We start from the raw sequence: 13,901 nt of genomic DNA on the forward strand, positions 1-13,901 counted from the left end.
CTCAAGTGGTAGAGCGCTAGCCTTGAGCTGAAGAGCTGAGGGACAGCACCCAGGCCCAGAGTTCAGGTCCCACAACCGGACCCAAAAAAAAAAAAAAAAAAACAGCTGGTAAAATGGATCTGGTTGTGGTATGCCTTGAGCGTGAAAGAAAATGCACCCTGGAGGGAATCAAATGTACCAACATCCACTCCACACCCAGGGCATGCCTTTTCTCACTCAAAAGTCATGAATTCATTTGTACTAACCTATTCATAACTGGTAACTTAATCAGTGTGTGTGTGTGAGAGACAGAGAGAGAGAGAGAGAGACAGAGAGAGAGACAGAGAGAGAGAGAAAGGGTCTCATTCTGTAGAGGCTGGCCTCAAATTCACAAGGCCTCCTGCTTCAACCTCAGGGTGGCATTGTGTAGAGGTTGGCCCAAATTCACAAGGCTCCCTGCCTCAACCTCCCAAGTACTGGGAGTTACAGATGTCAACCACCACACCTAGCTGGTAAACTTTTATTTATTTGTTTATTTCTAAAATATAATTTATCTTGCTGAGTTTAAGGTGTTATTTTCCTAGATATCAGATTATATACTAAAGGGCCCTTTAGTAGCTCAACACAGTAGGGATTCTTTATGGTTAGTCTATTGTTTTTGCTATTGTTATTTTTTGGTAGTACTGAGAGCAGAACCCAGGACTTCAGATACTTAAAGCAAGCTCAGTGTAGAGACACTGAGCTACACCCCAGCCCTAACATCTTGTTTTCCAAACCCTGGTGGGCAATTTCTCCAAAGATGCCTGGGCAGCTCATGAGAAAAATCTAGGCTGCTACCCCATTATAACCATAATGGCTTTAATTTGATCCATTTCCTGGTAGAGTTTATTTAGGGGGAAAGAATTACAGAGATAAAAGAAAAAAATAAAGCCTGAAAATCACAGACCGATGACAAAGCTTGGCCCCAAGATCACGACCTCAGTGTCGTTATACAAAACTATTATATAGCTGGGTGCCAGTGGCTCACACCTGTAATCCTAACTACTCAGGAGGCTAAGATTTAAGGATCTTGGTTCAAAGTCAGCCCAGGCAGAAAAGTCCCCATGAGACTATTATCTACAGTAAATCACTCAAAAGTTGGAAGTGGCACTGTGGTTCAAGTGATAGAGTGCTAGCCTTGAACACAAAGAGGCTTAGGAACAGTGCCCAGGGGTGAGGAGCTATGTACTAGTACTAAGGCTTGAACTCAGGGCCTGGGCACTGTTCCTCACCTTTTTTTTTTTTTTCAATTCTAGCACTTGAGCTACAGCTCTATTTCCAGCTTTTTGGTGGTTCATTGGAAATAAGAGTCTCACAGACTTTCCTGCCTAGGCTCAGATCTCAGCCTCCTCACTAGCTAGGATTACAGGCATGAGCCACTGGCACCCAGGTTTATGGTGATGTCTTAACTCCCAATACTTTAAAATTGAACTTGACTTGGAGACAGTGTCTCTTTACAGAAGTTACCAGCTTGGCTGGGAATGTGGTTCAGTGGTAGACTGCTTGCCTAACATGCATGAAGCCCTAAGCTTGATTCCTCTGTACCACATACACAGAAAAAGCTGGAAGCAGCACTGTGGCTCAAGTGGTAGAGTGCCAGCCTTGAGCAAAAGAAGCTCAGGGACAGCGCCCAGGCCTTGAGTTCAAGCCCCAGGACTGGCAAAAAAAGAAGTTATCAAGCTTAAATGTAGTCATTAGAGTAGTTCTAACAGGTCTGGTGTCCTCAGAAGAAGTGTGAAGAAAGGTGGATGTGGAAAAGAAGATGAAGAGAAGCTGAGAAGAAGGAACTGGAACATATCCCTCGAAGCCCTCAGAAGAAACTAACCCTGGATCACAGACATGGAAGAAGGCATGTCTGGTGTAGAACAACCTCCAGCCAAGCACCATTTATCTGTGAACCAGGAGTCTTCCCACTGAGAAACTTCTAAATACAATGAGTACGATCAAAGCCTCCATAACAAAAGTTCACTACAAATCTCTTCACAATGACGCCCGAAAGGCAGAAGTGGGTCTGAGTCAGAGATCCATTCTTGACCAGGAGATCATGGAACTTGGGTCTCATTTTCACCTAAGAAATCCTCACCCTGCCATGCCACAACCTGATGAGGCTCAACTACGCTAAGTGGGAACATTCCATAAAGAAAGCACTGTGTACTCCCGCTGGCTGACATGTCATTTGTCCCACCACAACTCACGTTGAGATTTCATTGTCAATATAACAGCTTTGAGAGTGTGGTGGGGTCTTCCCAGAATGATTAGGTCATGAGGACTCCAACCTCCTTAATGGATTCATGTCATTCTCAAGTGACTGAATTAGTTATTTCAAGAGAGGGTTGCTATACAGAAAAGACCCCTTATATTCCATTTCTTCTGCATGAGCCCATTGTCTGGTTTTCTGCTGTGAGTTGAAGCAGCACAAGGATCTTACAGGCACCATGCTCTTGGACTTATCAGACTCCATGATCCAAAAGAAAAAGCCTTCCAGCCTCAGGTTTTGGTTTGGTGTAAGTTTTTGTTTTGTTTTTCACAACTGAAGAAAAAACCAGACTAAATCAGCAAATACTAATTATTAGATCACAATATCACAATAAGCAAAAAAAAAAAAAAGAAAAAATTCTTAGCTGAGATTACATCTGTAATCCTAGCTATTTGGAAGGCTGAGATCTGAAGATCCTGGTTCAAAGCCAGCCCTAGGCAGATAAATCTGGAGACTCATATCCATTTAACCAGCAAAAAGCTAGATGTGAAGGTCTGACTCAAGTAGTAGAGACCCAGCCTTGAGTAAAAAAACAAGTCAAGGGAGAGCCCAAAACCCTGAGTTCATCGCCCAATATCAACACACAAAATAAAACCAGGAGCTGGTGGTTCACGCCTGTAATCCTAGCTACTCAGGAAGCTGAGATCTGAGGATTGTGGTTTGAAGCAAGCCTGAGCAGAAAAGTCCTTGAGAATCTTATTTCCAATTAACTACTCAGAAAAAGCCAGAAGTGGCACTGTGGCTCAAGTGATAAGAGTGCTAGCTTTGAACAACAACAACAACAAAAAAAAAAAAACCCAGGGACAGTGCCCAGGCCCTGAGTTCAAACCCCAGGACTGGCACTAAAAAAAAATAAAACTAAAAAGGTTAATATTATGCCATGCTCATACATCTACTTCATGGTATGTTTGAGAACAGGAGTGAGGAGTCAAGAAATGTTTTTAGGTTCTCAGCACTGAAGAGCCTAGATACATTTGGGCCTGAACCAGTTCTTCCCAATGGCCAGATTTTACTCCATGACAGATAAGAAGTTCACATAAAGACAGGCATCCACAGACAAAGGGGAAAATGTTTGGGGCAAAACAATGAAGAAAAGGATGAATTCAGAGGTGACTCTGATCAACTTCCCTTCCTGGTGGTTTTACATTGTCTTGCCCTGGATTTTGAGTAGCTGGAAGAAGAATCGAAAGCCAATGACTGGAAGAGCAGAAACAAGAGAACAAGAAAAGACCTTTGGAAAGTAGGGCAGAGAAGCCAGCAGTGCAGGTGGGATGAAAGGTGAGTCAGTGTTTCAACATCAGCTGAGGATCTGCCAGCAAGGAGGTGCAGCATTGCTGGTGTCCTGCCAACCATCCGATGGGAAAGACATTCCCAATTAGTTGTCCACATTCAACTATCATCACCTCAAAGATGGGTCAAATGTTGACTGCTAACTCATTCATCCCTCTAAACAATCCAGCCCTTTGCCTTCACCCGATCATTTGGACAAGAAACAGTCATGTTCATTTAGTGCCTTGATCATGTTCTTCAGTACTCTTATCTCTATCCCAGAAATCCTAGACCCCAAGCTTCTGGCAGTGTCTCCAAGGTGATGGAAACCACTCTAGTCCTAATCTAGGAAAGTCCAAAAATTATGCTATGGAATCCCGGATGCATTTGGAGCCCAGAAAGAAAGCACTGAGTTGAACTAGCCTCTTAAAAACAAAACACCAAAACACCTCCCCATGCATGGTATTTCACCAATTGTCACAAATGTAAGTTCAGTTTCCTCCCTCAACATTGCAAAGGAGGTAAAGTCATCAGCATTTACATCCCTCACTGAATTCCTCTGTTTTTCTTCTAATATAGCATGTGGAGGTGGGGGGAATTTGTCTGTTGTGGGGTCCAAACTCAGGGCCTAAGCCCTGTGCCTGAGATTTTCCTCAAGTCTATCTATCACTCTACAACTTTGACCCACGGTGCCACCTCCGGTTTTTCTGGTGGTTAATTGGAGATAAGAGTCTCACAGACTTTTCTGCCTAGGCTGGCTTTGAATTACGATCCTCAGATCACAGCCTCTGGAGTAGCTAGGATTACAGGTGTGAGCCACTAATACCAGGCCTAATATGTGGTTTTGTTTTTGCTGATTCTGGGGCTTGAACTCTGGGTCTGGGTACTATCCATTCTCCCTTTATCCCTTCAGCCATAGCACCACTTCCAACTTTTTCTGTGATTAATTGAATGAGAGTCTCCTGGAGTTTCCTGCCCAAGCTGGCTTCAATCTGCAATGATCAGATCTCCGCCTCCTGAGTAGCTAGGATTACAGGTATGAGCCAGCACCCAGCTCTAATAGATATTTTTGAAAGAAAACTCCCACCGGGTGCTAGTGGCTCATGTCTGTAATCCTGGCTACTCAGGAAGTTGAGATGTGAGAATCACAGTTCAAAGCCAGCCCAGGAAGAAAAGTCTGCAAGGTTCTTACCTTCAATCACCCAACACAAAGCCAGAATTGGAGGTGTGGCTTCAAGTGCTAGAGCAACAGCCTTGAGAGAAAAGGCCAATAAAGGGCTTGAGGACGCTGAGTTCAATCCACTGTACGGATATGCATGCATGCACGCACACGTGCACACACACACACACACACACACACACAGTAATAATGGCTTATGAGTATGAACTACAGCCATTCCTTTTAAAAAGAATACTAATAATAGCAGATAGATCAGCAGTGACAGAGTACTTTCAGACTGCTAAAGCTATCTTGAAAATGTGGACATCCTAGACCACAGGGTTCAGCAGTCTGCCTTTCAGACAAGCTGTTGCCAGTCCCACTCTTAGCTCTCCCAGAGTCCTCAAAACTTCAAGTGCTTGCTGGAAAAGAAACCAGAACAAGTGGATAAAGGGCTGAGTCCCTAAAGCGTATCAGGGCTGACTGACAAGCCACACTGTAGTGCACTTGTGTCCCTGACACTTGTACCTGTTTTCAAAACATCCTGGTAAAACTCAACTGAAGCTGGCAAAAACCAAAACCCCCCCCAAAAAAAATTAGACTTAAGTGTATTTAGTTCAGTTATATAAGGCAACAAAAAAAAAATTGTGGCTGTGCATAAAAGGCTGCGCCCCATCTGGGCCTGGCTGACCGTCAAGAGCACCTGGATTTTCAGGTCCTCATCAAAACATGCCATTACACAGCCAGGAATGGGAATGGCAACCTGGGTGGCTCAACAAACGCCTCCAGGGCAAAACATACTATTTAGGGGAAAAGGAACTATGTTAATTTCCACTCAGGTCCGCAGGAAATTGCCCTAAGTGTTTTAATAACCATAACAACAGAAAACTAGAAGGAGCTTTGTGACTTCACCTCATCTTGCTTGCAGTTAAACCCGACAATTATTTCACCAGGGTATGCCAGCTGGCATTCATTAGCTACATGGCTTGTGTACTCATTAGATTGCACAACCATGTGATGCACAACTCACTCCTGGGTGGTAAACAGTACAGTCATGTATAACAATGATGGAACAGCAGGTATCCAGGAGCCTGGCACCCAAAGTAAAAAGGTTGCTTTTTGTTAGGAAAAATGTGGCATCCTTCCAGAACATCCTAAAGATTTCAGTCTGAAAAGCAGCAGATCTCAGCCACCATCAGAACTAGGTAAGAGCTCTTGTGTCTCCCTACATAATCAAAGTCAAAAAGCAAGTGAAGCTGTCCTTCTAGAATGTTCTTCAGAACCCTCCCGCAGCCCAACAGCTAAGCCACACTTGCATCAGGAAGTCCCAATGTGTCCTTATGAAGGGCTCCCAAGGGCTCCATGCAATTAAGAGCCTTTTTTGTTTATCCTAAGAGTAGAAGAGCAAGTGAAAGAAGCAGAAGGTGTGTTTGTAAGGATAGCAGTGCAAATGTAAAATAATAATAATAAAATTGAAAATTACACCAAGAGAAGAGAGCTCTTAGGTAAGAGCTTGATGTATAAGAAGGTTATAGTGCTGAAAAGGCAAATATTGACCAATGTCATATTGAGAATTATGCTGCTATCTAAAAAAGTTTATCTCAGAAGCCAGACACCAGTGGCTCCTACCTGTAATCCAAACTAGTCAGCAGGCTAAGACCTGAGGATTGAGGTTCAAAGCCAGATGGAGCAGAAAAGTACGTGAGACTTAAATCCAATTAACCATCAAAAAGCCAGCAGTAGAATTGTTGCTCTAGTGGTAGAGTACCAGCCATGAGTGGAAAAACTAAGTAACACCCAAGCCTGGAGTTCAAGTCACAGTGCTAACATGAAATAAATAAATAAACAAATGAAGTAAATACATAAAAATAGATTCAAGCCCGGTGCCAGTGACTCATACCTATTATCCTAGCTATTCAGGAGGCTGAGGTTTAAGCCAGCCTAAGCAGGAAAGTCTGGGAGGCTCTTATCTCCAATTAAGCGCCAAAAAAAAGCTCAAAGAAGAGCTGTAGCTCAAGTAGTAGAGTGCTAGCCTTGAGAAAAAAAAGGAGAAGACAACGAAGAAGGAGGAGGAAGAGGAGGAGGCGGAGGAGGAGGAGGAGGAGGATTCAACATTTAGACTACTACACCTTACAGAGAGCCTCAAACTGGTACACATAGCCTTAGTGCTTTAAGCCCTACTATTCTGGGGTAATTACTGCCTCTAGGCTCAACTACAAGAAAAACGTACTAAATCTTTACTGAATGCTACCCACTCCATTCCAGAAGATTTCTCCAAGCTTCATGATGTCACAGATAGACTTCTGTGTTCTCAGTGAACTTTATATATTACTAAGAGATCAAGAAAATGAACAAACCCTCAACTGGAAAAATGTACTTATCTATGGGCAACAGATATGAGCTAGTTACTTAATTTGGTAGATGATTAGGAGGTCTCATGGAACCAGCAGGATGACAGGACCTCATTTCCTTGCTGAGCCTTAGCAGTGCATGAAGTTCTGTTTGTGGCCATCTTGTTTCTCACTAGGACCACAGTCTCTAGACATCTCTACTCCCATGTGCCCAGTGCCTCTTTCCTTTCATTCCTGGCCTGTTGGCACTATGCAATCTTCTGAAGCTCTTCAAGTTGAGCCTTTCCTCAAAATTCTTCCCCTGCTCACAGCTCCAGATCCAGCCCATGTTACAGTACTCTAGATTTTCTTTTGACCCCACTTTCTGCTGTCTGTCCTTCTCAATCCCTGTTTGTGCCCAGTGTCTGAGTATACAGTTCAGCAGAAGGCAATGTTCACAAGTCTCCATCTAGTATCGTCAAGGGACAGGAAATTCTAACCAAATGAGAAAAACAACTTTGTTCTAGGCAGAAAAGCACCAAGTTATCCAACTAATTGGTATACATACATTAGCTACTTAGAGCAGTTCCTGGAAAACAGTGAGTGCTTCATAAATGTCAGTGAAGCTGAGGAGTGGTGGATCATGCCTGTAATCCTCAGGAGACTGAGATCTGAGGATCTCAGTTTGAAGTCATCCCAGGCAGGAAAGTCTGTGACTCTTATTTCCAATTAACCAACAAAAACATGAAAGTGGAGCTGTGGCTCAAAGTGGTAGAGTGCTAGCCTTGAGCAGAAAAGTTCAGGGACAGTGCCCCAGGCCCTGAGTTCAAGATCCACTACCAAAAAAAAAAAGTCAGGGAATTGTTTTCATGGTTTTCCTTCTTACCAACCCATCTTACAGATTTAATCCTGTGGGAGATGTTGAATTGATCTGTTAAATGGTGACTCACCAGATGTTTAGACTCATTATATACTAGTCTCTATAGATTGTGGATAGTGTTAGTAGAACATTGAGATAGTTAATTTTATGTATCAACTTGGCTGAGCCACAGTGTCTAGATATTTGGTCAAATATTATTCTGAATGTTTCTTCAAAGGTTTTTTTAAAAAATGAGATTAACATTTAAATCAGAAGGTTTTGAGTAAATCAGATTAATAACTCCATGAAGTTAATGCATTTTCCAATCAGTTGAAGGTCCTAATAGAACAAAGACTGACCCCTCCCAACCAAGAAGAATTCTACCAGCTCATAGCCTTTGGATTTATTCTGCATCTCTTCCTGAGTCTCCAGCCCAGCAGCTTATCCTATCAGGTTACCATCCACAAGCTGTGATCCAATTCCAGAAGATAAATTTGCATGTTTGTATATATGCCTGGGTGCATGTATCATCTATCTACCTATCTATACATTTGTTTCTACTTCTTTAGAGAGCACTGACTCATACACTTACAAAGTTCAAGTAGCTCTACCCCTGAAAAAGTCAAGTTTAGAGACCTGATCACCTGATATTAGGTAGAAATCACATACCCTTGGTATTGCATGGCTATGAACTTGACATCAACAGCCAACTAGTCTCCCTCCTGTCGTAGTGACCTAGAAATAGTTGTGAAACTAGAAATGGATCTACCCTCGGAAAGGAGATTCTCTTTCACATGTCAAGGTCAATCAGCTAGTTCTTACACAGTGTTAAGCAGTAGAGGATCTAACATACAAAGAGAAGATTTCCCTACCTTATTAGCACAGAATTCAATGCAATCTAAAATAAATTAGCCTTTTGGATCAGTAAAGAATTCACAACACTCTAATGACAAGTCAAATCTGCCTGTTTTAACATTAAACCCATAGTTTTTAACAGAATATACTAATTGCACCGGGTACCAGTGGCTCATGTCTGTAATCGTAGCTACTCAGGAGGCTGAGACCTGAGGATCGAAGTTCAAAGCTAGCCCAGGCAGGAAAGTCTGAGAGACTCATATTGTCAATAAACTACTTAGAAAAAGCTGGAAGAGGTGCTATGGTTCAAGAGGGTAGAGCATGCCTAGACCATGAGTTCAAGCCTCAGGACCAGCAAAAAAAAAAAAAAGACCAGAATACAATAATTGGTTACCAGAGCACCATTTCTTCTGCGGAAGGTCTGATTTCCATCAGCTCTTAAAGGCTTGAGTAAACAGTAAATTCTGACTATGAGGTTTAAATAAAATTACTTTTTACATTTTTGACTCTGTGAACTAGTGAAAGCTCATGCCTCTTCTCCATTATTATTTGCCTCACTATAAAACCTCTTCTGTTTTTCAATTTGGACCACTATAAACTCAGCCTGGACTGTTTGCAGTCTTCATCTACCTGATTCAAATTCAGACACACACCGTTGTGAAATTATTTCTCAATATTCTGAGAATTTCTAACCCACTGTGACTACTTAAGGAAAAATATGTTGTTCCATTTCCTTAATACCTCACTTGAGCTTCTGAGCTCTAACCTGAAAAAGTATCTAAGGTTCCCTGTTCCTTAGTAGGTAGAATTTGGTTTTCTTTCAAAACCAAAATTAAAAGAAAAAAAAAATCCAGCCAGGCATTGATGGCTCCTGCCTGTAATCCTACTACTTAGGAGGCTGAGAACTGAAGATTGCAGTTCAAAACTAGCCTGGGTAGGAACATCTATGAGACTCTTAACCAGCAAAATAGCAATTACTCCTCTCCATACAGGGAAAACAAGGTCAAGCAAGTCCCTTTACAAGCTGTCCCTGGCAGCAGCCACCCTTGTGACCTGCTTCCAGTGTTACCACACAGGAGGAGATCGCAAGGGACAGAGAAAGCCAGACATCAGCACACTGCTCAGCCACTAGTGGAATGCCAAGTATCAACAGCCACTACAAGAATCTGCAGGCCACATCATTCCCCAGTGGCAGCTCCAGTCCCTCCATCCATCTCCTCTTTTCACCCCAAACACATGGCACTTATAAAAACTATCACTCACATCAGCCCAGCACTGGTGGCTCAAGGCTATAATCCTAGCTACTGAGGAGGCTAAGAGATCTGAGGTTTGTGGTTCAAAACCCAACCTTAGCTGGGAGCCAATAGCTCAGGCCTGTAATCCTAGCTACTCAGGAGACTGAGATCTGAGGATCGAAATTCAAAGCCAGCCTGGGCAGGAAATTCCATGAAACTCTTATCTCCAATAAACCACCAGAAAACTGGAAGTGGCACTGTAGCTCAAGTGGTAGCGTGTTAGCCTTGAGCTGAAGAGCTGAGGGACAGCACCCAGGCCCAGAGTTCAAGCCCCTGACTGACTTAGCAGGAAAGTCCATGAGACTCTTCTCTCCAGTTAACCACCAGAAAACCAGAAATTGAGTTGTGGCTCAAAGTAGTAGAGCACTAGTCTTGAGCAAAAGAGCTCAGTTCAAGGCCCCCCATCCCCTCCTCCCAAAAAAAAGTTATCACTTCTTACTTAACTATGTTTCTGAAGGAATGAAATTAAAGCTAGATTTTTTAAAAATTAAATGAGTTTGTAGGCTGCAGTTCCTTCAGAACCTGGGGGATGGTGATTGGGGATGGGTACTGACGCTCCTTGTTCTTCTCAATTACCACAAGACACAAAGAAACATGCAGTGTGCATTTAATATAGGCCTCTACCCAGGAGTGCTGATAGAGGTTAGAGATCTCACAGGTCATATGATTTGGAGAATGACTCTATATAATACGTGACATGGTATTGTAGCATGAGAATGGGGGGAGAACAACCCTCTATTATTTCAACTTAAAATGTCCTCTCCTCCCTAATATTCTATCATTCCCAAACCCATAACTTTGGATTTAGAATTCTTAGGAGTGGGTTCAAGCCTTACCACCCAAAAACTATCCTACATACAGCATATCCAAGGCTAACTGGATAATAAGTATAATTTAAGATGCTTTAACAACAACAAAAATAAATGTTAATTCAAGCCCCACTAATTTACAGTTAGTGACAATCCAAAGCATCCTTTAAATTCCACTCAAATCATCTAATTTTGGCTTGTCAATCAACTGGAGAGATTAGAGATGGACTATTTAAGATATTTAAGACATCTTTCTCCTTTTCAACAATATTGCCTTGAGTATAATTTGTACTGTTAAGATAGTAATTAGAAATGTGTCTTATCAAGCAGGTCTATCAAGATTAGCTGTAATTAGTAACCAGTGGTAATATACTATATTAAGTATCTGCAGTTCATTCAAATAGACCATGAATAATCAAGGCATGGTCCCAGTATTTCTAGTCACAGCTACCCAGGGGGCTGAGACAGGAGGACCATTTGAGCCCAGGAATTGGAGACCAGCCTGGGAAACACAGACCTTCTATCTCAAAAAATAAAGTATTTTTAGTGGCGCTGTAGCTCAAATGGTAGAGCACTCGCCTTGAGCTGAAGAGCTGAAGGACAGTGCCCAGGCCCAGAGTTCAAGTCCCACGACTGACAAAAAATAAATAAATAAAGTATTTTTTTCTTTATCTTAATGTCCAGTATCATCTGCACAACAGCAGGATTTCAAAAGGTGCCATGATAGTTAATCTTCATAATCAACTTAACTGAATAGAGAAGCACTTAGGAAAATAGGAAAGCACATCTCTAGCCTTGTCTATGGGGTGTTCCAGAGACAATTAGACTATGAGATCTCTGACCTTAGGACTTGTTTGATCCACTGATGGATCCAAACTTTGAGCAGATTACTGGGAGGGGTAGAACTATGGAAGACAGAGCCTGGAAGGAGGAAATAAGTTTTTGTTATCCTTAAGGGCTATATCCTGCCTCTCCCCTCCCTCCTACAGCTGTGTACCACTTCCTATCTACCATGATGTAAGCTGATCTGCCCCATGACATCAACCCAGCCATGACAGACTGAAACCATGAGTGAAATAGAGCTTTCCTCCCTGAGCTGTTTATTCAGGGATTTTGTCCAATGTAACAAATACAGGTGCTTACCTCTGAGTCTTTGGCCTTCTGGTTACGAATGACTATCAAATTGTATAGCATTCTGTCATCATCTGCCTCAGTGTGGGACACGTCATGAGGAAGACTCCATAAATTCTTTTCATCATCCCGGGCCAGCATTGCTCCAAATGAGGAATACGGGTTGTTATCACTGTGGTATTAAAAATACAAAAGAGGATAAGGATCTTGTTTTATGTAAGCAATACATTCTATATCATATGTATATAACACACAATATAAATAAAAGTATGTAATATATAAATACATGTACATTTATAATAAAAGATCTAAATAGTCATTAATAATTAAGCATAACACTACAATGAAACAAACAAAAAGTAAATCACTTACTTAAAAAGAATTTTTATTAGCATATATCATTGAGCAAGACGGGCTTGGTTGCAATATTTCTATCTATGCATACAGGGTAACCACATCAACCTCATTCCTACTATCGCTTTCCCTTATCCCCTCTCCCCTCTTCTCGAAACAATTTCAACAGGTTTCATGGTTCTGTTTTCATACGTGCAAATAAAGAACTGTGACGATTTTTATTCTCATTCACCCTCTCTCTTTGCCTGCCCTCCTCCTGCTGGTGCCTACCACAGAACAGGACTAGTTTAATTTTCCTGTGTTTTTTTTCATAATGTTTATTTTTTGCGGGGGGGGTCCGGTTGTGGGGCCTGAACTCTGGGCCTGGGCGCTGTCCCTCAGCTCTTCAGCTCTTCAGCTCAAGGCTAGTATTCTACCACTTGAGCCACAGCGCCACTTCCAGCTTTTTTTTTCTTTTTGCTTATGTGCTGCTGAGGAATCGAACCCAGGGCCTCATGCACTGCAAGGCAAGCGCTCTACCACTGAGCCATCTTCCCAGCCCTTTCATAATGTTTAGTGTATATTAATTGTTCCATTGAGTTTCACCACAGTATTTTGCAAGTACATACATATTACAATTTATTCATACTAACCCTCTCTATTGTGCTCTTTCCCCATCGCTCCTTGCCTTCTATTGTCCAACATCTTTCGGTGAGATTCCTTATACACATCTGTACAGATATATACCTGTATACACACCTAGATGCATACACACCTGTATTCTATATTATTTGTCTTCTGTCATTCTCTTTCACTCTCCTCCTTCCCATTCTCAATTATGCTGTGTTTGTGCGTGTATCTGTGTGTCTATGTCAGTGTGTGTATCTTTTAAGTCTAGGTTCCACAAATGTGTAAAAACAGCATATGCTGCTTATTGAGCTTGGCTAATCTTGTTCAACAAGATGATCTTCAGCTTCATTTGCTTTCTCGTGAGTGACGTAATCTTATTTTTCTTAAAACAGTAATATTCCATGATATATACATATATACTATATTTTCATTACCTATTCAGCAGTTGTTGGGAACCTTGTGTGATTCCATAGTTTGGCTATTGTGAACAGAGTTGCAATAAATATGGGTATTTGAGCATTACTCATATATGAATTTACTTTCCTTGAGATACATGCCCACTAGTCGTATAAAAGGGTCATAGGTGGGTCTATTTTCCATTTTTTGAAGAAACACCATATTTATTTCTGTAGTGGTGGCACTAGTTCACATTCTCACCTACAGTGAGTTGGAATCTGAGTGGAATTTTTATTTACATTTCCTTATGGCTAAGAATGTTGCTCATTTTTTCATGTATCTAATAGCCATTTGTACTTCTTCTGAAAAAGGTCCAATTTATTTAATCAGATTATCTATTCTTTGTTTTCTGTTATATTATTATCTGTTCTCTTACAGTTTAACTTTTTTAGCTCTTTGTGTATTCTGGGTATTTATGCATTATCCATTGAATAGTCCATTGAATAGTTGTCTCCCACTCTGTGGGTTATCCTTTATCTCTTTTAAAATAGAAGAAAACA

General features: G+C 41.6%; 1 protein-coding gene across 1 annotated transcript in view; it reads right to left on the minus strand.

Annotated features, from left to right (window-relative positions):
• Pecr (peroxisomal trans-2-enoyl-CoA reductase) overlaps window positions 1-13,901 on the minus strand; it is a 72,724-nt gene that overhangs the window by 12,616 nt on the left and 46,207 nt on the right. The window contains exon 8 of the mRNA XM_013012255.1: window positions 11,995-12,154. Within this exon, the coding sequence (XP_012867709.1) occupies window positions 12,030-12,154 (125 nt within the window). The 3' untranslated portion in view covers window positions 11,995-12,029. The remainder of the gene's footprint in view (window positions 1-11,994; window positions 12,155-13,901) is intronic.

This window comes from Dipodomys ordii, unplaced genomic scaffold (genome assembly GCF_000151885.1).
Source record: "Dipodomys ordii isolate 6190 unplaced genomic scaffold, Dord_2.0 Scaffold1, whole genome shotgun sequence".
Taxonomy (NCBI): domain Eukaryota; kingdom Metazoa; phylum Chordata; class Mammalia; order Rodentia; family Heteromyidae; genus Dipodomys; species Dipodomys ordii.